Source organism: Rana temporaria, chromosome 6 (assembly GCF_905171775.1).
Source record: "Rana temporaria chromosome 6, aRanTem1.1, whole genome shotgun sequence".
NCBI classification, from domain to species: domain Eukaryota; kingdom Metazoa; phylum Chordata; class Amphibia; order Anura; family Ranidae; genus Rana; species Rana temporaria.
Window position 1 is genome coordinate 114,597,616 of NC_053494.1, and position 24,267 is coordinate 114,621,882.

Sequence of the window (24,267 nt, forward strand, 5' to 3'; positions counted from 1 at the left end):
CAGCTGTTTGCGTTCTAAGCCTCGTTTCGGTATACTCACCAATGATTAGACAATAGTTTTTGATGAGGTCATTCTGTATTAAATGGCTTTGGAGATTTTTTTTTTTTACTCAATAACTTTATTTATATGACAAGGAGCTCACAAGGTTATTCTGACATCCGTCCTTCACTGAAACCCGTTTCCGGTTCCGTTCTGCAAGAAGTGGCCCTGCTACGGAGGCTGTGACTGCAGGTGAGAAGAGGGTTTAATTCCTTCGGTAAAGGACATAGAAGGTTGATGTGTGGTGTGCGCTGGGCTCGTTTGCAAGCTTTGATTTTCTATATCGTGGTTCTGACTGTCATGAGATTTCTACAAAAGGAAAACATACACAAAAAAGGGAGCAGTGGGGTGGGAACAGCTTTCTGATGTATGAAAAGTGGGCTTACAGAACATAATTGTTCATGGCAGCCAATTGGATCTCCAGTGACAAAAAATAATAATAATAATAATCCTATTATGAGATAAAATACTAAAACCAGCTTTTACTGCAACATTCACCTTCAATCCAAAGATTTACCCTGCAGTACTCCTTTTCTGCCACTAGATGTCCTCTGTACCCAGGTATACTGGGCAGTGAAAAGACAAGCAGAATAATGATTGGCTCATCTCTCTGTCCTCTCCTCCTATCACCATGCCTCATGTCAGTACATGAACTGGATGGCTGCTTGTGCTGCTTCTTCCTCTCACACTCCAGCCCTGCTGTACAGAGACTGCAAAGCCGATACAAGGTGAAATTCATTTACCTACACTAATTGTGTTTAAAAATACATTCCATGGTGTATTTTATACCCGCAATGAAGTGTAAACAAACCAAAAATGTAATATATTGCAGCTAACCAATCATTTGATGTGGTGGCTGCATCAGTGTTTTTTTTTTTTTAGGATTTTCTTAACTCTGTTTTCACCGGAGATCTGGCCAGTAACACACCTCCTGTATTAGAGTGCCCCACTCTGGATAAAAGAACACAGGGGCACCTTTGGGCAGCAGTGTTTTCAGTCAAGGGGGAGGAGATTGTTGGATGTACTAGAATTTTTATGCTGGGGACCTCTCAGGAGAGAGACGAGGATGACCTCATCTCAGGGGGACAGTAGGGGACCGGTGGTCTCTGGGTGACATTGAAATGCAGGATCAGCAATTCCCCACACCGAAAAGAGGACCTGGACTGGGAACTTGGGCAAGTATATCTACCTTCATCGGGTAAGGGGGTAAAAGAAAAAGGGGGGACTAGATAGATTAGAGATGGATGAAAGGGAGGTCAAGTTAAAAATGAGTTTTTGCCCTGAGTGAGACTTTATTAGCCCTGCACTGTATGTGATGATGCTAAGCGACTGCCCACAGCCTGGAGCTTCGGGTATAAGAGAACAGCGCTGGAACCGGCCAGGGCAAGGGATAAATACTAAGGGCCAGATCCACAGAGCGAGTACGCCGGTGTATCTACTGATACGCCGGCGTACATTCAAATTTCCTGCGTCGTATCGTTGTTTTGAATCCTCAAACCAAGATACGACGGCTTCTGGGTAAGATCCGACAGGCGTACGTCTTCATACGCCTTCGGATCTAAGATGCAATTCTTCGGCATCCGCTGGGTGGCGTTCACGTCGTTTTCCGCGTCGGGTATGCAAATTAGCTATTTCCGGCGATCCACGAACGTACGAGCGGCCGTCGCATTTTTTTACGTCGTCTGTAGTCGGCTTTTTCCGGCGTATAGTTAAAGCTGGTATTTCGTTGCGTATAGTTAGACTTGCCATGTTAAGTATGGCCGTCGTTCCCGCGTTTAATTTGATTTTTTTTTTTTCTTGCGTAAGTCGTCCGTGAATCGGGATGGACGTAAGTCACGTCTATGTTCAAAAAAATGACGTCCTTGCGACGTCATTTAGCGCAATGCACGGCAGGAAATTTAGGGACGGCGCATGCGCAGTTCATTCGGCACGGGGACACGCTTCATTTAAATGAAACGCCCCCTAATCGCCGATTTGAATTCCGCGCCGTTACGCCGCTTGAGATACACTACGCCGCCGTAACTTACGGCGCAAATTCTTTGGGGATTCGAACCAGCAAAAAGTAAGTTACAGCGGTGTAGCGTATCTCACATACGCTGCGCCGATGTATTTGTATGTGGATCTACCCCTAAGTAATACACTTTATCCCTGCAAGAGTGGATGTTGTTTAATGCCTGAAGTTTACCTTTAAACATGTACTGCGGGAATGAAAGATGATTAGTTGCTATAGGAAATAAAAACAGATTTTTGTTATAGAACACTTTTTTCATACATCACCCCACTGATAGTTTATGATATAACTGTGGACTGGTAGATTGCCTGAAACAAGAGGCATTAGAACAATGTAACTGTCCAGAAATGGAAACCTTGAACAATGGACTGAAATAAACTCACCAAATAGCAATGACTTCCACAGTGTATGGCAAGTCCCATAGACCTCCTGGAGCACTGGTTCACCATGATCTTTCTCCAGTTTTCCCAGAAACTCTGCTTCCAGGGTCCTGCATAATTTATGTACCTGAGCCCTGGTTCACACTGGGTACGATTTGGAACGATTTGAGATGCGATTTGACATGTCAAATCGCATCTCAAATCGGCGGCAATTGTCGGCAATGGCACTGTCCTAATCAGTGCGACTCCGCATCTGCGATTTCAAAAAGTAGTTCCTGTACTACTTTTTGCGATTTACATTAAATCGCGGCCGAAATCGCGGCAAAATCGCAGCCGCAAAATCGCGGTAAAATCGCGCATTTTACCGCGATTTTGAATTCGCATCAGTGTGAACCTAGGCTTAATGTCAGATTTAAACGGCTCAGAAAAAGGATGAAAAACATTTAATAGTGTCATTTTACTCTATTAAACCAATAAAAAACAAAATCAGGGACATACCCACATATCTAGTGCATGTCAGCCTAACAAACTCACATTTTTCTCATTCAAAGTTAAACTTGGATTTGGTTCCTTCCAGTACAGTGAGTCCCCAAGCTTTCCCTGTAGTATAATAAGCTCCCCAAAGCTTTACCTGTAATATGACATTCCCCCACCCCCATGATTACCCCATGGTATAGTTGAGCCTCATACACGCAATTGGATTTTCAGACGGGAAATGTGCGATGACAGACTGTTGTCAGAAAATCCTGCTGCTCGGAAGCAAAGCTCACCATAACACAACATTAGCAGAAGTTGCCCAAAGGGTGGTGCTAAAGAGCTAAAAAAAAACACGTAGTTTCATGTTTGTTGGATGACGATTCTTTGCCATTTGTATGCAATACAAGTTCATGGCCAATGTCTTTCGGACAAAAGTCCTGCGCTTTGTCCACGGAAAATCCGATCATGTGTACCAGGCTTTAGTCCCCTAGGCTTTCCATGTGGTGCAGTGAGCCCCCCCAAGCTTTCCTGTAGTGCATGGAGCTCCCTCAATATTTTTCTCTGCAGTACAGGGAGCCCCCCCCCCCAAGCTTTCTCTGTAGTACAGGGAGCCCCCCCCCCCCCTAAGCTTTCACTCTCGTATAAGTCTTCCCCCCAAGCTTCCTCTGTAGTAAAGAGAGCCCCCCTCCCGAGCTCTTTTCGGCTCTTCGTTGGATAGATTGATAGCAGTGCAGCCATTGGCTCACGCTGCTATCAATCTACTCCAATGATGTAAGGTCCAGGGCCAAGTCCTGTAGTTGGCGGCTGTGGATGCCGAATACAGGACTCGTGATCGTGCCAGCAAGGTAACCCCCTTGGAAGAGCGCTTCCCAGGGGGGGTTATCAGAAGCCGGAGGAGCCAAGACAACCGCCGAGGGACCTCAGAAGACGAGGATTGGGGTCCACTCTGTGCAAAACGAGCTGCACAGTGGAGGTAAGTATGACATGTCTGTTATTTAAAAATGTGAAGCTTTAGTATGACTTTAAAGGTAGATTTATTACTGGTATGAAGAAGGCTGTAGCAGCTGATTTTTACATCCTTGATACTGGTACTAAATCTACTTCTAAAGTTAATAATTTTACAAACTTCTTTTCAATTGGTTTTTTATTGTTTTTTTTTAAAAAGGAACATATCATAGGCAAGACATCAAAAAGAGGACACACAGGTCCACAGAAGATAGTCAATTAGTAATAACAATATATTGTGTGATATCCAAAAAGAAGTTACTACATGTTGTAAATGAAAATTCAGGGTCGGAGACCGCGCGTCCTACAACACAATGTGGAGCCACGGTCCCCTACAAAGGGAAAAGCTAGTAACCTGAAGCATGTTAGGTAAATCAATCAAATATTGTTGTAATAAGGCATGTTTCTTTTAGTGCTTATTCAGAGCGATAGACCATTGCCCGCAGGCCGGACCCAAGTGGGCGGGCCCACAAGCAAAGGCCGAAACCACTATGTGTATACCCATATCATTTTTAACATTATGATATGGATTGTAGAACTCATTAAAGTAATTAAAGAGTAACAAAAAAAGAAAAAAGGGGAGAACAAAATAATAATATTAACACATAAAACGTCTGTACCAAATGATCCCCTATTGGTTGTCATTAGACAGTTGAGCGGAGTGACTTAATCAGGAAATTTAGAAGTCCAAGGTAGCCATTGTTCATGGAAAGAGCGGGAGTTGCCAGACTGAATGGAAAAGTATTTTTCATATGAGTGTTGTGTAGATACTCTTTGTATTACCTCGATTAGCTTGGGAACCTGGGCAGTTTTCCACTTTGAAGTAAGGGTTAATCTGGCAGCTATTAGAATATGTATCACTATGCTTCTTAATGAGACCGGTATGGGAGTAATCGAAATATTCATTAAAGCTAGAGGAGGTGTTGGATACACAATAATACCTGTGACATATGACATTAACTTAAATACATCGTTCCAATATGTACGAATGCGTTCACAGTCCCATAGTATATGGAAGATATTACCTTTGGTTCCGCATTTCCTCCAGCAGAGGCAAGTTTCGGAAGGGAAGATCAATGACAGTCTAACTGGCGTGAGGTAGGACCTATGTAGGATTTTTAGCATGTTATCCCAATGGTTGGTACAATGGGTATATCTGTACGTCAGTTTAATCGCCTTTGTCCATACATCAAGTGGGAATGTGTGGCCCCAGTCTTTTTCCCAGTTAGTCATGTGTGATGTCTTAGTAAGTTTTTTGCTATGTTGTAATAGGGCATAAAACCAAGATAGTCCCCTAGGTTTATCATAGGATGTGCAAAGATATGACCAGATATCTATAGGGAGTTCAAAAGTTAAATTCGAATGTGAATGTTGGAAGTGTTTCAGTCTAGTGAAAGAGTACATATGTGTGGGCGGATGTCTATTCAATACCCCTTGGACGGTTGTTAGTCCGTCCTGTCTCCATGAGGAGGTTGTTAGGTCAGGTATCAGGTGTTCAATGATTGCAAGGTCGGTAATTCTGCGTTTATTTTTGGTCGTAGGGTCAATGTGGGGTTGTATGTTCCCCCAAACTGTGAGTGTGGTCTCAATAGAAGGCAAAACAGTTTGTGGTAACGGTAGGCTCGTCAATTTAGCTAATAGTAGTGCCGGAAGGTCCCTTCCTCTGACAGTTGCCTTTTCTATTTTAACCCAAAGTTTGGAGGGAGCTGGTTCAAACCACGCCTTCATTTGGTCTAGGATTGCGGCTCTATAGTAATTTCGTAGAGTGGGGAACCCTATACCTCCTTCCCATTTATGTCTTTGAATTGTGGCAAACGTCACTCTAGGCATCTTACCCTGCCATATGAACCTCCTGAATATCTTCTCAACTTGTGAAAAAAAGGCCTCAGGAATCACCACAGGGATGGTCCTAAAATAGTAAATGATTTTGGGGAGAAGTGTCATTTTTAGTGCTGCTATTCTGCCTAGCCATGACATTTCAAATGTTGTGATATGTTCTAGGTCCGTTTTGATAGTTGCGAGAAGTGAGTTAAAATTCATCTTGTATGTTTGTTTAGAGGGATGGATCAATTTAATACCCAGGTATGTTAGGGAGTTAGTCATCCATTGGAATGGGAATCTTTCTTTGAGACATGCCACCATTGACTTAGAGAGGTTAATGGGTAGGATACAGGATTTAGTGATATTTAATTTATAATAGGATACTGCACCAAACTGCTGTAATATTTCTTGTGCCTTTGCCAAGGAAGAAGCCGGATTTGTCACTGTCAAGACTACATCGTCTGCAAAGAGACCAATTTTATGGATGTCTCCCGCTACCTTAATCCCTGATATGTCTAGGTTGGATCTGATAGTCTCGGCCAGGGGTTCCATCATCAGGGTGAAGATTATAGGGGACAACGGGCATCCTTGACGAGTGCCATTTGTAATATGGAATTGATCGGAGATGGCGCCGGACGAGAAGACCCTAGCCGAGGGGCATGTGTATAGTGCAGAAATTGCTGATAGGATGGTGCCTTGCAGGCCAAATTTTTGTAGGGTAGCCCTGAGATAACCCCAGTGCACCCTATCAAAAGCTTTTTCTGCGTCTAGGGCTAAAAAAGCTGCTGGTGTCTTCCTGTTTTCCAATAGGCTGATCAGATTAAATAGTCTCCTAGTGCCATCTGGGGCTTGACGTCCCTTAACAAATCCCACTTGATCCGACTTTACTAAATAAGGAGTGATATTGGCCAACCTATTCGCTATAATCTTCGCGTAGACCTTAAGGTCTGTGTTAAGGAGAGATATAGGTCTAAAATTCTGTGGAGTATCGGGCTTCTTCCCTGGTTTAGGCAATGTTACAATAGTTGCTTGTAGCATTTCTTCAGGAAATATAGAGGAGGAGGCAACACTGTTAAACAAGGCGCATAAGGACGGAGCTAGAATCGGAGAGAAAACCTTATAGTACTCTGACGAGAAACCGTCTGTACCTGGAGATTTATTATTAGGAAGGGCATGTATGGTGTCTGTGACTTCTGTAAGGGTGATCGGGGCATTGAGTGTGGTTAAGTGCTCGGCATTTAATGAGGGTAAAGAGATTGCATTGAGAAATGAGTTAATATTTAATTCGGTGGGTTGCGTGGTGAGTGGGTCTAGTTGGAGATTATAAAGATCTCTATAGTATTTCATAAATGCGTTTGCTATATGTGTCGGGTGATTAACCATGTCATTAGAATGTGGATCTCTAATGTAGGGTAATTTGGTCTGTTGTTGCCGTTTAGTTATGTATCTTGCCAAGACTTTCCCTGCTTTATTGCCGTGGGCATAGTATGTTGCCTTAGACCTTCGTAAGTACGTTTGGTGAGTGGCCATTAGTAATATGCGAAGGTTGTGTCTACATAGAAATAGTTTGTCTTCTAGAGTGGGGGTAGGTTGTTGTTTGTGATGGGATTCTAGGGTTTTAAGCTCCTCTAGCAAGTCGTTCAACTGTTTTGCCTTCCTCCTCTTTTGCCTGGCAGAAGCCTGGATCAAAATGCCTCTACTGAATGCTTTATGTGAACACCACAGGGAGGCCACAGAAGTGTCATCATTGTCATTAATAGCAAAAAACTCTTTAAGTTGCAATCCAATTCCATCCGTCAAGACAGGGTTGGAAAGCAACTCAACATTATTCCTCCACAAATAGGTCGGAGCGGATGGATAGCCGTCCTGCAACAGGATGGTCACAGGAGCATGGTCCGACCACGTTATAGAGTGTATTTTGACCTCCAAAGTCCTTTGTAGAAGAGGTAGGTCGGAGAGGATCAGGTCAATCCTGGAGTATGCCCGGTGGGGGTAGGAATAGTGGGTGTAGTCCCTTTCTGAGGAGTGAAGGCATCTCCAGGTGTCATATAAATTATGGCTGTGGATAAGGGATCGAATCTCTGTTCTGCATGAGACCTGCGGTTGAGAACAGTCCAAAGTTTGATCAGGTATGCAGTTAAAGTCACCGCACAGAATCAGAGATCCTTTTTTGATTTTTTTCAATTTTCCTCAGCAGAGAATTCAAAAATCTCGGTTGCCTCCTGTTCGGTGCATATAGGTTAACCAAGGTATAGGTTGCATTATTCAGATCACAGGTCAGGATGATGTATCGTCCGTTCGTGTCACACACTAACTCGTGCAATTTAAACGCCACAGTATGTTTAATGGCCAACAGAACACCTCTTTTCTTGACAGGGGCAGTGGATTGAAAGATGTGTGGATAGGCCTTGTGTGAGCACTTAGGTTGTTTAGAAGTCATAAAATGTGTTTCTTGGATGCATATCACATCTCCTTTAAGTTTGGCCATTTCTGACCACATGGAAGATCTCTTAAAGGGGCTGTTAAGACCATGTACATTCATGGATACTATTGAAATCGTCATGGTGGTAACAATAAGGGATGCTCCATGTGTGGTGAGGAGTATTCTGTATGCAGATGTAGTGCTTTAAGTTTACCTGAAGATGGTGCTGTTGGTCCACTTTTCCAAGGCTGTAAAAGTTCTGAAATGCTGAAGGTGTCTGTGGTTAGCAAGTTCTCTGAAGGGAGATCCTTCCTAGTGTGGGAATCCTTTGGTACAGTAAAAATGAAAAATAAAACAAATAACTTGAACAAAAACGTGAAAAACAAACAAACAGTTCCACTAGGTGCGAGCATTTTCGCAATGGAGATAGGGGGGTACGTCTCCCCGAGACCCAGAGCCAGCTACTCTGGTGTTCATACTTTTAAGGCAATGCATAGTACTGCGGTGAGAAAGGAAGAAGGGAGCAGGATAATGCTCATTTGAAGGTGTGGAGTGTCACTTCTGACGCCACTCAGGGGATAGCCTTGGGAGATTTTGATCCTGTGTGGGGACATCAGCTTCCTCTGGGAGCAGGTTCCATTTTTTGGCCAGGACAATTCCATCTTCAATATTGGTAATCGCATATGTGCGATTCTCTTTGGTAACCAGTATTTTGGTCGGAAAGCCCCAGGAGTATGTGATATGGTGATTCTGCAGTATTTTGGTAAATGAGGATAGATTTTTGCGCGCCATCATGGTGTGTTTGGACAGGTCAGCAAAGACACTAATGTTGGAGTAGGGGCCTGGCAGGGGCTGATTCTTCCGGGTGAATCTCATGAGGTCATCTTTAACGTGGAAAAAGTGTACCCGAGCTATGACATCCCTTGGTACCCCTTCAGGCAGGTATTTGGGCTTAGGGAGCCTATGAGCCCTGTCCACTATAATTTCGTTAGTAGAAGCATCAGGAAGCAGGGCTGCTATGAAGGCCTGTACATAATGCCGAAGCTCCGCTGGGGTCACGGCCTCCTCCACCCCCCTCAGCTTTATGTTATTCCTTCTCGACCTGTCTTCCAAATCTGCTAATTTCTCTTTTAGGGCTTGCATTTCTCCCTCAGCATCGTTGTGGGCATCCACTAGTTCATTGTGGGCTGTAGTGAAGTCCCCCATCTTGTCTTCAACATGGCTGATTCTATCCCCAATGGCAGACACCTCACTTTTTAGCTGGGTGACACATAGCATCATGTCCTTATGCAGGGAGCCTCTGAGTGTAATCAACATGTCCCTCATCACTGTATCACTAAGGGGTTGGCCTGTAGTGGGGAATTCATTAATCTGCTCCACAAAGTCACTGGTGCTATTTTGTGAGTTACACCCATCCCCTGGCTCACCTGCATATCTGTGGGATGAGGACGTTTTCTGCACCGATTTTTGCGGGCTGTGTATGGGTGATGTGCCGGGCGATGAGACTCTGCTGATGGTATGTGGAGGATAGGAGCCTTGGCCGCGAGGTGGAGTTGCTCCGTCACCGCTACTGAGGTGCAGGCCGGAACGCGAGTCCGAGGCCTCGGCGCCATCTTGCGGCCTAGGCGTGCTCGCCGACGGGTAGAAGTCCGTCAATTTCCTCGGCCCTTTCTCCTTCTTTCTCTTCCCCATGGCTGCGTCTGGGTTCCCCGAGGTAAGGGACAGTCGGATGATGCCCAAAAGTAGCTGCTGCGTCGCTGGATGGAGCTGGATTCGAGCGGGTCTCACGGAGCTCTCTCCTTACACAGCCATCCGCCTCGGCTGCTGGCCACGCCCCCCAATTTTCCAAACTTCATCATTTCTTTCTATCCAGTCATTGGCGCCCTATTAAAGAGGGCATCTGAAAGTCCCCAAAAAAAACTTGATTTGTAACCTTTGATCTTTATAATACAATAAATAATTTTAGATTTCAAAACCATTGTGGTGCTCCTATTTCTACAGCTCCAGGTTTGTATTGCTATTTATGTCCCCACTGGATAGATATCCCCTTGTTATTTGTCCTGGTCACCGCTGCTACTCACCAGTATAGAAACAGAAATTCAAAACTGGTTGTCACTGAAAAAAGAAGCAAGGGAATTTTTTTGGGGGGAATCCTGCTTACCTAGGTGGATGAAGCCTCGTACACACGCTTAGATTTTCGTAGACCAATTTTTATTTTTGTGGCATGCTAGTCTCATGTCGAAAGTGAAGAGGTTACTCACAATACAAAAATTTTGGTAGGCCAGAAGTGACGTAAAGGGTTGAATCGTTTTTTGTATGTATTCTTTTGTTTCTGAACATGCGCAGTCCTGCTCTTAAGATTTTTCGCGTATGAAAACTGTACTAATGAAACAAAAATCGTACATTTGAGTTCACATCCGACAAAAAATTTATAGTCTGCACATCCAGTTTTTGTCTCACGAAAACGTGAAATCGGCTTTCGAAAGCACCGTACTTACGATCCGAGAATCGGCAGACAGCTCGTCATGCAAATTTTTTCCATCCAATTTTTGTATCGTGTGTACGGGTCCTAAGACTGAGAACTGATCGATCAAACACGGTTGATTGCTTGGTTCTTGGAGCTCCCTGAGCAGAGAGCCGGTGATTTTCAGGCTGGGTGGGCAGACTCCACGCACAGCCATGTGCCGATTTCAACAGTCATGCCTCATACACACAGGCCGGTTTTCCCGGCAGGAAAACTGCAATGAGAGCTTTTGGCCAGGAATCCCGGCCATGTGTAAGCTCCATCGCAGTTTTCCCAACAACAAAAAAAGAACATGTTTTCTTTTTTCCTGCCGGAATTCCGGGCGGACTTTTTCCCGTCGGGAAAACTGGTCGTGTGTATGCTTTTCAGAGGGGGAAAAAAACGTGGATGCTCAGAATCAAGTATGAGACGGGAGCGCTCGTTCTGGTAAAACTAGCATTCATAATGGAGATGGCGCATTTGTCACGCTGTAACGGACTGAAAAGCACAAAGACTGAAAAGCACAAATCGTCTCACCAAACTTTTACTAACACGGGGATCAGAAAAAGCCACCCAAAGGGTGGCGCCGTTTGAGTGGAACTTCCCCTTTATAGTCCCGTCGTACGTGTTGGATGTCACCGCGCTTTGGACGGGTGGTATCTGGCCTGAACGTGTGTATGCAAGGCAGGCTTGAGAGGAATCCTATCAGGAAAAAATGTGTTTTTTTTTTTTCTGTCGAGAAAAACGGTCGTGTGTACAGGGCATTACAGTAAAATGGACTGTACTCATTGTCCATGTGAATTGTCCCTTCTGCAGCTGGCTGCAATTGTAGTTGAAATTCTCTGTCCTCTGATGCCTTTCGTACCTCTTTAGCAGTAATCTTTCTGTAATGTGGGCGTTAATAGAGCCAAGGGACCTATCACTGGCACTTATCAAGAGTGCTGATTATGCCCACCCTTTCTCTCTCCCATTCATAGAAGCTGTACTATAGCTGCTATTATTGAAAAGTGATCTATGAATAGAGAAGGTAGACTTTCCATTGGCCACAATTTTACTACCATTTTACTGTGCTTGTGGTGTGTTTTTCATGGGTCATGTGATTCGAAAACCACATCAAAAACGTAACATGGGTGTGTTATTGATGTGTTCTTGCTACGTTTTCAGGGCCAGTTCACACCATAGAAATGCAGTCCGGATGCATTTCTAAATGCGCGTTTTTGTTGTCTGTGGCGCGTTTTTGATTCTTTCCAGTGCATTTTTCCCCTCCTTTTTTTCTTCACCTTAAATGGGGACATATACTTTCTAGTGCATTTTTTGGTTCGTTGATGTGCATTTTTGATGTATTTTATTGCGTTTCAGTGCAGAAAAAAATGTAGCATTCTATTTTTTTTTTTTACTGGAACTGACCGCACTTCTGTAAACTATGCCATTGGAAACCATATAACCTACCATACATGCATTTTTGATGCAGAAAAAAAACACATTGGACTGCGTGCGAAAAATAAATATATATTTTTTAAAAACATTTTGGTTTTCCTGCATTTTCGGTTTTCGGCACAAATTTCCATTCGGTGCACCTCCTAGATAACATATCCTTAAAGTGGTCGTAAACCACCAACATCGAATACTAGCACATTATGTGAAACTTACCTTGGAACAAAGCCTTTCCAGCGGCGAGCTGTCACCACTAACACAGCTTCCATGTTCACCCGTCTTCCTTCTGAGTTCGCAGACTCTGGCTGTGTGACTGGCCGGAGCCACGATGACACCACTGCTGCGCATGCACACGGGAGTCGTCTGTTACGGCACAGGACTCTGAAGGAATGGTCCGGGTGGCAACGCCTTCAGAGTGCATGCGCCGGTGAAGTCACTGGCTGCATGTGCAGTAAATATCCTATTTACGGTACCTATAGGTAAGCCTATAATGAGGCTTACCTATAGGTAAAAATCATGTATGGGAGATCACCCCCCCCCCCCTTTTTTTTTGTGAATTCCAGCTCCCCTATTTAGCATTAATGTACTTCTTTTGCAAAAATAAAACCGCTTTCCATTTATTCTGCACACGCTCACCTCACTCTCTCTTCATGGATGTTTGAAAAAACTGCTCCATTACTTCTGCCTTACTTCCTGGACAGACTCTAGGTCAAGATACAGGAAAGAGTTGACCTGCTGATCTCATTAGCACACACCCTGCATCATCTACCTTCTGCTGGTCAACTCCTTCCTGTGTCATGACCTAAAGTCTGTCCAGGAAGTAAGGCCAGTAATGGAGCAGTGTTTACAACCATCCATGAAGAGTGAGGTATGCGTGGGTAGAATAAATGGAAAGTCGTTTTATTTTTACAAAAGAAGTTCATTAATGCTATATTGGTACATAGGGGAGCTGGAATTTAGAGGAGAAAAAAAAAGTGAACAAAGGTAAACTTTGCTTTTAAGTCTAAAATTGGCTTGTTGCCTGAAGGCCAGCTATGGGGGTTGTCTGTAGATTTCCTTCATTCTCTGTTATGATGGATTGCTGCTCTTTGATTATTTTTCATATACCTTTTTAGTGCTGGAGTGTATGTAGATATTAAATGTGCACAGCTGTTTTTTCTCTTGTAGAGATGGGAAATTTTCTTAGGGTTTTCAGGGTGGAATTTATGCTTGTATTAATGGTTTTGTTTCTGTAGCTTTTCTTATGGAAGGATTCTGCTAGTACTCTGAATCAGAGAATAAGTGGCCTGACTGTGTATGATGTCTCATTTGGTGAGTTGACGGTAAAAGCTGGAACTGTCCACGACATTGCTAATTCATCAAACCATGCTATCGCTTTTCTTTATTTACCTGTAGATGGCAGTATTTAGTCTTATAAATTGCGTCTCGTCATTCTGTGTATGTTCATGCTTTAACAGGACTATCTTTACAAGAGGTAAAACGGTATGAGGTGTAGTAATATCATGTATAACAAAACTGAGCAACTTTTTGTCAACTAGTAATAGCCAGGCCTCATGCACACTGGGTTCTTGGGCCCCTGTGTATCCAATCCCAGCATTTTTGTGCACCTGGGAGACACAGATCTTTGACAGGCTGTAATACACTGTGTCTGGAAGCTAAATCAAGTCATGCTCATGCTTGGGACCTATGCGTTTAGGGAACGTACAATATCTGCGCTCCAGGCATACGGCCCTAAGTGCGTGTACCACTTCGTACAGTGTCCAGCTCCAGTGTATTTCAGCCCGTCATAGACCTTGACAGGTAGCGGGGCCGGATGCTGCGTCTGTGCCACCCGGGCACATGAAAACGCGGAGGCCTTGAGGTGGAACTACACTGCATCTGAGCACCACAAACCAAAAACTGTATGTACATCATTTTTATTAGGGTTGTCCAGATACTAGTATCGGTATCGGGACCGATACCAAGTATTTGCGGGATTGAGAGCAAATCGCCTATCTATCTATGTCTCCATGCTTTATTTTGCTGAGAAATCACTTAAAAAAAAAAAAACGTATGCGGCGTACACACGATCGGTCAATCCGATGAGAACGGTCTGATGGACCGTTTTGATCAGACCAACGCGATCGTGTGTAGGCCCCATTGGTTTTTTATCCATCGGTTAAAACATGTGAAACTTGTTTTTAAAATTAACCGATGGATACCTAACCGATAGAAAAAAAAACGATCGTTTGTAGGCACGTCCATCGGTTAACAATCCATGCATGCTCAGACTAAATTAGGGGACGGGAGCGCTCGTTCTGGTAAAACTAGCGTTCGTTATGGAGATAGCACATTTATCACGCTGTAACAGACAGAAAAGCGTGAATCGTCTTTTACTAACACAAAATCAGCTAAAGCAGCCCCAAGGGTGGCGCCATTGGATTTGAACTTCCCCTTTATAGTGCCGTCGTACGTGGTTTACGTGACCGCGTTCTGACACGATCGGTTTTTTTTAACCGATGGTGTGTAGGCACGACTGACAATCAGTCAGCTTCATCGGATAACTGATGGAAAAATCCATCAGACCGTTCTCATCGGATTGACCGATCGTGTGTACAGGGCATTACACTTTAAGACCTCCTCCCCAGCTCCTGTTTGTGAAACAGAGCTTTTGGGGAGGAGAGGGGACCAGGTACCTGATTTTGACAGGTTCCCACTGCAACTTCCGTTCTGGTTGCCTTAGTTCTCCTTTCCCTTCCCTCCCGAAATCTTCTGGGACACATGACAGGTCCTAGAAGACTTTGAGACCAATTGCATAGCGCAGCACCGCTCACGCATGCGCAGTGGGCACCTGACTGTGAAGCCGCAAGCTGTCAAAGCTGGGTGCCCATAGTAAAGATGCCAGCGCTGCTGAGGGAGGAGAGAGTGTGAAAACTCTAGGGGTAAGTGCACCACTAAATTGTGGGACAAGTGAGTGTAGCTGATGACTTTTAATAAACGCAAAAATTAGTGGAACTTCACATTAAGGCTACTTTCACAATGGGGGGGGGGGAGGGGTTGGTCTAGCGGTAAATCACTGCTAGTTCTAGCGGCGTTTTACTGCTGTTATAGTGACGCTTTTTGGACGCTAGCGGGCGCTTTTAGCCCCTGCTAGCGTCTGAAGAAAGGGTTAAAAGTGCTGCCGCCAAAGGGCTTTGCAGACACTGCCCTTTGATTTCAATGGCAGGGGCGGTTTAGAAGCAGTGTATACACTGCTCCCGCACCTCCCCAAAGATGCTGCTTGCAGGACTTTTTTTTTCCTGTCCTGCAAGCGCACCTCCCAGTGTGAAAGCACTCAGGCTTTCACACTGGGGCTGCAGAAGAGGCACTTTACAGGCGCTATTTTAGCGCAAAAAAGCCTGTAAAACACCTCCGTATGAAAGTAGCCTAGGTAAGAGAAGATAAGTCATGTAGCATTTACTTCCTGAAATCTATCGGAGGGTGTGCTTAGCTGAGAACCCCCCCTGAAGACTCCTGGGGTGTCTAGGCTTGGAAACCAGGAAATAACTTAAGAAATGTAAAAAAAAGTTTAAAGCAAGTAAATATGATATGTCTTTCATTCTGTTTACTAATGCTAACCGCATAAGAATAACAAATAGTCAATGTTGATTGAGTGAGTGAAGTCCAGCTTTAAAATGAATAACCTTATTGGTTCAGATTTGAGCTGTAATTTGGTATGTACAGTTTTGTTTTGTCTTGGTGACAAACAATCTATGGGAATATCATTTATCTATACGCACGTTTGATCTGTGTACTGTTTGATTATTGATGCAGGTATGGGTCATGGACCTGAACACCACGGACATGGACATGGGAAGCTCCACATACCAGATTACAGGATATGGAAAATAGAGGGAACACCCCTGGAAGACGTACAGGCCAGGCTTGCGAGAAGGGGTCTGAAGGATCCATGGTTAAGGTAAATATGGCTTTATTAAAGTTGAAGGAAAGTTTACTCACCACTAAACAATCATTATCCATAATAGTATGTAACCTGCATACAGGGGCGTAACTAGAAATCACAGGGCCCCATAGCAAAATGTTGTATGGGGCCCCCCCCCCTCCAAAAAAAAAATAAACTAATGCCATTGAACAACACATTACTACACTCATGTGGCACAGTACCCAAGCAACAGCTTATATTAATTTTGAACAGCAAAACAAAAATTTAAATAACCCGTTGGTGTGCCTTGAGGACTGGAGTTGGGAAACACTGCTCTAGACCTCGCTGTTCATAGTGTCCATGAGGCCCCATGCTTCCGATGTAGAGGTCCATGGTCTTTACACAATACATGATCCTGGAGGAGGAGGGAGAGGGGGGGGATAGGACAGAGGAAGGGGAGTAGAGGGGAAGGGGAAAGAGGACATAAGGAGGAGAGGGAGAGGTGAGAGAAAAGGAGGGGGCAAGAGGGCAGAAAGAGAACGGGGGAAACCGAGGGAGGGGAGGGAGAGAGGACAGAGAAAGGGATGGGGGAAGAGGACAGAGAGTAGACAGAGGGGGAGAGGAGAGAAGGAGGGGGAGAAAAGACAGGGGGCAGAGAGGATATAGAGGGGGGAGGTGAGAGTAGACACAGGGAGTTTAGTAGAGAGAGGGTGGGGGGATCAGAGCAGACAGAGAGATGTGGGAGAGGATAAAGAGAGGGGGGAGAGGAGAGAGTAGACAGAGGGAGTTTAGTAGAGAGAGGGTGGGGGGATCAGAGCAGACAGAGAGATGTGGGAGAGGATAAAGAGAGGGGGAGAGGAGAGAGTAGACAGAGGGAGGGGGGTAGAGAGAGGGTGGGGGGGATCAGAGCAGACAGAGAGATGTGGGAGAGAATAGAGAGAGGGGAGGGAGAGGATAGAGAGAGGGTGAGGAGAGATTGGGCAGAGGGAGGGGGAGAGGATAGAGGGGGGAGATAAGAGTGAACAGAGGGAGGAGAGGATACAGAGAGTGGGCAGAGGGAGGGGTATAGAGAGAGGGTGTGGGGGAGATCAGAGTGGACAGAGGGAGGTGGGAGAGAGTAGAGCAGACAGTGGACAGAGGGAAGGGAGAGAGAGAGGGAGGGGAGAGGATAGAGAGGGCATGGGGAGAGAAGAGAGTAGATAGAGGGAGGGGGAGAGAATAGAGAGCAGGAGGGGGAGAGGAGAGAGTGGACAGAGGGTGGAGGGAGAGGATAGAGGGAGGGGAGGGTGGATAGAGAGAGGGTGTGGGGAGATCAGAGTGGACAGGGGGAAGTGGGATAGAGAGGATAGAAAGAGGGAGAGGGGAGTGTGGACAAATGGAGGGGGAGAGGAGAGAGGGAGAAGAGAGAGTGGACAGAGGGAGGGGAGGATAGAGAGGGAGGGGAGAGAGCATAGAGAGGGAGGGGAGAGAGTGAGGGGAGAGGATACAGAGAGGGAGAAGGAGTGGATAGGGGAGGGATAGCGTGGACAGAGGGAGGGGGAGAGAATAGAGAGGGAGGGAGTGGATAGGGGGAGCTTAGTGTGGACAGAGGGAGGGGAAGAGGATAGAAGAGGGGGGAGAGGAGAGAGTGGAAAGAGGGAGGGGGGAAAGAATAGAAAGAGGGAGGAGGATAGGATAGAGAGGAGGAGAGGATACAGAGAGGGAGAAGGAGAGGCTAGAAAGAGTGGCTAGGGGAGGGATAGCGTGGACAGAGGGAGGGGGGAGAGAATAGAGAGGGGGCAGAGAATAGAGAGGGAGGGAGTGGATAGGGGGAGCATAGCGTGGACAGAGGGAGGGGAAGAGGATAGAAGAGGGGGGAGAGGAGAGAGTGGAAAGAGGGAGGGGGAAAGAATAGAAAGAGGGAGGTGGAGAGGAGAGAGTGTAAAGAGGGAGGCGCAAAGGATAGCTAGAGGGAGGGGGAGAGGATAGAGAGAGGGATGGGGAGAGGATAGAGAGAGGGATGGGGAGAGGATAGAGAGAGGGATGGGGAGAGGATAGAGGCGTGGACAGGAAGGGGAAAAGGATAGAAGAGGGGGGAGAGGAGAGAATAGAAAGAGGGGGGTGGAGAGGAGAGAGTGGAAAGAGGGAGGGGGAAAGGATAGATAGATAGAGGGAGGGGGAAAGGATAGATAGAGGGAGGGGGAAAGGATAGATAGAGGGAGGGGGAAAGGATAGAGAGGGAGGGGAGAGAGGATAGAGAGGGAGGGGAGAGAGGATAGAGAGGGAGGGGAGAGAGGATAGAGAGGGAGGGGAGAGAGTGAGGGGAGAGGATACAGAGAGGGAGAAGGAGTGGATAGGGGAGGGATAGCGTGGACAGAGGGAGGGGGAGAGAATAGAAAGGGAGGGAGTAGATAGGGGGAGCTTAGCGTGGACAGAGGGAGGGGGAAGAGGATAGAAGAGGGGGGAGAGGAGAGAGTGGAAAGAGGGAGGGGAGAGAATAGAAAGAGAGAGGAGGATAGGATAGAGAGAAGGAGGAGGAGAGGATACAGAGAGGGAGAAGGAGAGGCTAGAAAGAGTGGCTAGGGGAGGGATAGCGTGGACAGAGGGAGGGGAAGAGGATAGAAGAGGGGGGAGAGGAGAGAATGGAAAGAGGGAGGGGAGAGAATAGAAAGAGGGGGGTGGAGAGAAGAGAGTGGAAAGAGGGAGGGGGAAAGGCTAGCTAGAGGGAGGGGGAGAGGATAGAGAGAGGGATGGGGAGAGGAGAGTGGATGGGGGGAAGATAGCCTGGACAGCAGGAGGAGGAGGAGAAGCAAGAGTGAACAGAGGGATGTAGGTAGAGAGGACAGAGGGGGGGGGGAAGAGGACAGAGGGAGAGAGAGGATGGAGCAAGTGAGGAGAGAAGAGAAAGGGGGTGAAGAAAATAATGGGGGAATGGAAGGGGGAGATAAGAGGCTTAGGGGGCAGAGGGAGGGGGGCTGCTGACATGTGGTAATTGGGATATGTGGATACAGTGTTCAGTGGGTATCAGGATGTTCAGTGCTCCTCCTCACACTGCAAAGACACGTTATACTGAGAGTGAGAGACCCTGGACTGATACACTATACTTCCCCCTCCAGCCTCGCACTAAGTTAGTCCTCCACAGACATGCTGGACATTGTAGTCCCACTCCCACAGACTCCTCTACACAATGGGGCACACGGAGACCACCTTCTGCTCCTCACCTTGGTCCTCCTCCTCCACGACTAAAGGCAGCAGGACTCTGAGGGAGAAGCAACTTCTATCTCTCCCGCGCTCTCTGCAGTGCAATCTGGGAGTTGTAGTCTCTCTGCAGAGAACAAGCACCAGACGGCCAAGTTGAAGTCTGTGTGCCTGTACTCTGTGGGAGAACTACAACTCCCGCCATGCACTGGGGCCGCCATCGCCGACTTTAGGTGGAGCCTGGGAGCCAGGCAGCCTGCTATTGGACGCAGGCAGCCCGAGCCTGCCCACCATCCACCCCAGGAACGATAGTAGCAATGTCACTTCAGCTCCTTCAGTCTCTGTCTGTCCCGCACAACACCTTGAAGGCAAATTAGGCAATCGCGCGATGGCGATCGCCTAATTAAAGAGCCGACTCTGCTCACCGGGCCCCACTCGGCTGCGGGCCCCATAGCGCCCGCGTGGGTCGCTATGGCGGTAGTTCCGCCACTGCCTGCATAGTTCAATTTTTTATTCCTATTGGGTTTATTTTTTTGTATTTTTATTTTTTTGGTAAAAGTCTGCCCATCACATGACCTTAAAGCCCAACTCAAGGGAAAAAAAAATTCCCAGACAGTGGGGCTGTGTCTACACTGAATGGATTAACTGCTCAGTTTGTATAGGGGTGAACACAGCATCCATAGCATTTATACTCGCCCGATCCCCTGGAAAACGGGGACACCCCATGTCCAGCGGTGGAATTTTCCTGATGTCTTCATGTCCAGAGCTGGTAAATAGGAGCGTGAAAACATCAGGAACAAACCACAGCACAAGACCGCAGGGGTTGCAGAAGCCGAAGGGACGGGTCTTGCGCTGGGAGGATCAGGGTATTATATCTGGGCTCTCTGAACCCCTAGACCAAAACGAGCAGTTAACCCACTGCTCAGAGTTCAGCTTTAAAGGGGTTGTAAAGGTACAATTTTTTTTTTTTTCCTAAATAGCTTTCTTTACCTTAGTGCAGTCCTCCTTCACTTACCTCATCCTTCGATTTTGCTTTTAAATGTCCTTATTTCTTCTGAGAAATCCTCACTTCCTGTTCTTCTGTCTGTAACTACACACAGTAATGCAAGGCTTTCTCCCTGGTGTGGAGTGTCGTGTCATCCGTGTCGCCCATCGGTGTCGCCTATCCGTGCCCATCGGTGTCGCCTATCCGTGCCCATCGGTGTCGCCTATCCGTGCCCATCGGTGCCATCTATCTGTGCGGCATATTAGTGCCCATCATCAGTGTCCATCAATGCCACCACATCAGTGCCACCTCATCAGTGCCCATCAGTGCCGCCTTGTCAGTGCAGTACCATCAGTGCCCATCATTAAAGGAGAAAACTTACTTATTTACAATGTTTTATAACAGAAACCAAAAAAATGTCTTTCTAAATTTTCGGTCATTTTTTTTTTTTTTTTGCAGAAAATAAAAATCCCAGAGGTGATCAAATACCACCAAAAGAAAGCTCTAAAATGATAAAAATTTTGTTTGAGTACAGTGTAGCACGACGGCGCAATTGTCATTCAAAGTGCAACAGCGCAGAAAGCTGAAAATTAGTCTGGGCGGGAGGGTGTATAAGTGCCGGTATGGAAGTGGTTAAAAAACGCAAATTGGCGGCAACAACGCACTACATGCTTTTCTGCAGCTTCTCCATTGAAGTCTATTGAACCAAAAAAAGAGCACTGTTTTGCATTGAAAAAAAGTCCTTGACCCTTTCCAAAAACGCAGCGGCTGAAAAAAGCATAGATGTGAACGTGTCCCATAGGAAACCATAATTAATGAACTGTATTGCGTTTCTGCAAAAAACGCATAGGTGTGAACCAGGCCTAAAACGTTTAGTAGCAGCTGCCTGCATTTTTTTTTTTTTTTTTGTATCGCCTGTCATCATGGGGTAAAAAAAAAAACTAAAATTATCCCTTTTATAGTACAAAAAGAGATCACTACTAATATATATTACCTTTATTATATAAATAATAATGAATACACCCAGAAGTAGGATATATGGACATTTTACCTAGGAGTGATGCCGCATACACACCATCACTTTATGTGATGAAAAAAAACGACACTTTCTGTGAAGTAAAAAATGACGTTTTTGAAACTTCAATTTTTAAAGACGAAGTTGCCTACACACCATCGTTTTCTCACAATGTTCTAGCAAAGTGAGGTTACGTTCACCACGTTTTACCATTGAAGCTTGCTTTATAAGTAGCTTCTGGGCATGCGTGGATGAAAAAACGTTTTTTGCTACACACGGTCAATTTCTGTGAAGTAAAAAGTGCACTTTTGAAAAACGACACATAAAATTGAAGCATGCTTCAATTTTTTTTGGTCGTTTTTTACAAGACATAAAACGACGTTTTCCCCCACACACAGTCAATTAAAGTGACGTTTTTAAAAACGTCATTTTTTTTCATCACATAAAGTGATGGTGTGTACGCGGCATCAGACATGAAATGTAATTTAAATGTAATTGTAATGCCTTATATTAAATTACCTCCAGTCTCTGACTCCACCTTCTCTGGGTTAAAATTCAGTTTGTTTAAATGCAGAGGCCGGGCGTGGCTTCATAACATCATGCCGGGCCTTCCGAAAGACTATAGAGACTCCAGCAACCATCTGGTCCGCCGGAAATCTCTATGGTAAACATCTGGGGCCGGCGGATCCATTCTCCGACTCTCTAATACAGGGATCCTCAAACTATGGCCCTCCAGCTGTTGTAGAACTACACATTCCATGAGGCATTGTAACACACTGACATTCACAGACATGACTAGGCATGATGGGAATTGTAGTTCCTGAACAACTGGAGGGCCGTAGTTTGAATACCCCTGCTCTAATAGCACGGGTGAGTAGAAGCACCAGAGGGCGGCGGGAGAGGGGGACGCCCCCTCTCGCCAACCATAAGACCGATCAAGCAGCTGACCAGCTGCTATGATCATTCTTATGGTGTAGGGAATCGCTGGCTGAAAAAGCCGATATCTGAATGATGCCTGTAGCTGCAGGCATTATTCAGATATACCCGCACAAAGCCCAGGCCCTTATTATGGCCAGCCGTCGTCAAGTGGTTAAAGTGATGTTTGTTTAGGGAAAAAAATGTTATACTTGCCTGCTCTGTGTAATGGTTTTGCACAGAGCAGCCATGATTCTCCTCTTCTGGGAGAAGATTTGGACTTTTAGGCCCCTTTCACACATATGTCCGCTTTTTTCATCCATCCGTGTGCGGATGAAAAAGGGACATGCATTGGTCCCTATGAGATCGCGGTTGTCAGCGGATGAACATCCACTGACACCCGATCTCGCCCACTTCCGCAATGCTTCGATTCTGCAGACAGAGGAAAACCAATTTTTCCTTCCGTCATCGGATGGGGTGAACACGGACATACGGTCCGTGTTCATCCGATCCCCCTCATAGGGGAGAGCAGAGAAAAGACACAGTGTGCGGGGACCGCCCTGTCATCCGCCGGCTCAGTGGAGATTAAAGTAGCGATCCCCGCTGAGCAAGCGGGATTATTGATCCGCCCCGTGTGAAAGGGCCCTAAGTGGTTAAACTTCCTGCATTTACACACAGATCTTGCTCTAAGAAGGAAGTTGGATACAATGTTTCATGTTAAAAAAAAACTTGGCAGACTGACTTTTTCTTTACACGCAGAAGTTTATCCCTTTGATCTAAACTTGGCAGACTGCCTGGACTTTTTCTTTTGACAGCTGAGTGAGCAAATAAATTCTCTCCACTTGTTATATGAACTCTGCATTGGAGATCGTCAGGGGGGGGGGGGGGGGGGTTGAATACGATTTTTTTTTTTAACGATTGGTTGTGCAGCTCTAATGCAGAGTGCCCCTATGCAGGGATATGCAATTAGCTGACCTCCAGCTGTTGCAAAACTACAAGTCCCATCATGCCTCTGACTCTGGGTGTCCTGCTTGTGGCTGTCGGAGTCTTGCTATGCCTCATGGGAATTGTAGTTCTGCAACAGCTGGAGGTCCTCTAATTGCATATCCCCACCCTATAGCATGGTAAAAAAAACTTCTGCCTCTAGAACCACTCACTTCCTGCCCAGGACTACATGTCCCATGAGGCATTGCTTCTCACACATTCATAAGTTCTCAGGCACTTATTGACATGTATGGACGGTGTTCTCAGCTGTATGTGTGCTGCCCAGTATTTCATGATCTGTAAACAAATAATCCATTCTATATGCAGGCCAACTAATCGGCTGGCCGATTAAACGATTTTGAAAATAGTTGACAACTATTTTATAGTTGTTGATTAATCGATTAGTTGTTTGCATTACAAGCTAACTATGGCATTTCTTTGTCGCTCCTCCAAGCCAAAACCGATACTAGGAAGAAAGGAGGAGCTGCAGCACGTGGTGCCAATGACCAGGAAGGATTGGGATCAGTGCTGGGCGGGGCAGGGCAGGGCAGGGGCGGGACTACACAGACCTCTGCTGGATTCCTTACACGGATACCCACAACAATTTGGGGAAGTGGATGTGAGCTGCCAAATTCAGCTCAACAGAGAGACTGTTGTCAGTGAAGAACAGGAGACGGATTGTCTAGTTTAGACTACTCAGACATGTTGGCGGCTTCTAGTGTGCAAGTTGTGTATTTTTACCTATTTTATGTTTGCTGACTGATTTATTTACATTTGCTTAATTTACAGGAATGAAGCCTGGAGATACTCGGGAGCCTTTTCTAAACCTGTCACCCTAAACCAAGTTCTCTTCAAAGGTTTTAAATGGGGCTTTGTTGCCTTTGTTGTTGCACTTGGAGTGGAGTACACCCTTTTTCCACCTAAGAAAACCAGTGGACACCATTAAAATATGTATAAAGTCTGTTAAACAAAAGGAACTTTAATAAAATGATCTGCCCTACTTTAGATGTGTAGTTACTTTGTGCTCCTAAGATAAACATTAATAATCAGTGCAAATCAAATGGGAAGATAACAAGTAATATCAGTGGAGTTTAAAGTGGAAGAAAGCTTCCATCTCTGACTTGTACCTATAGGTAAGCCTTATTATAGGTTTACCTATAGGTATTGTAAATATCTCCTAAACGTGCGCAGTTTAGGA

General features: G+C 45.7%; 1 protein-coding gene across 1 annotated transcript; it reads left to right on the plus strand.

Annotated features, from left to right (window-relative positions):
- The first annotated feature begins 124 nt into the window (after positions 1 to 124).
- Positions 125 to 24,074, plus strand: NDUFB3 (NADH:ubiquinone oxidoreductase subunit B3). The gene is made up of 3 exons (XM_040357207.1): positions 125 to 231; positions 15,885 to 16,029; positions 23,859 to 24,074. The coding sequence occupies exons 2-3, from the start codon at positions 15,887 to 15,889 to the stop codon at positions 24,013 to 24,015; spliced, it is 300 nt and encodes a 99-aa protein (XP_040213141.1). The 5' UTR covers positions 125 to 231; positions 15,885 to 15,886; the 3' UTR covers positions 24,016 to 24,074.
- Positions 24,075 to 24,267: the final 193 nt, after the last annotated feature.

Excerpts from the sequence above, each read along its gene's own strand:
- NDUFB3 (XM_040357207.1), top strand. The coding sequence starts at position 15,887 with ATGGGTCATGGACCTGAACACCACGGACATGGACATGGGAAGCTCCAC. Across the intron at positions 16,030-23,858 it reads CTGAAGGATCCATGGTTAAG|GAATGAAGCCTGGAGATACT; the intron begins GTAAATATGGCT and ends CTTAATTTACAG.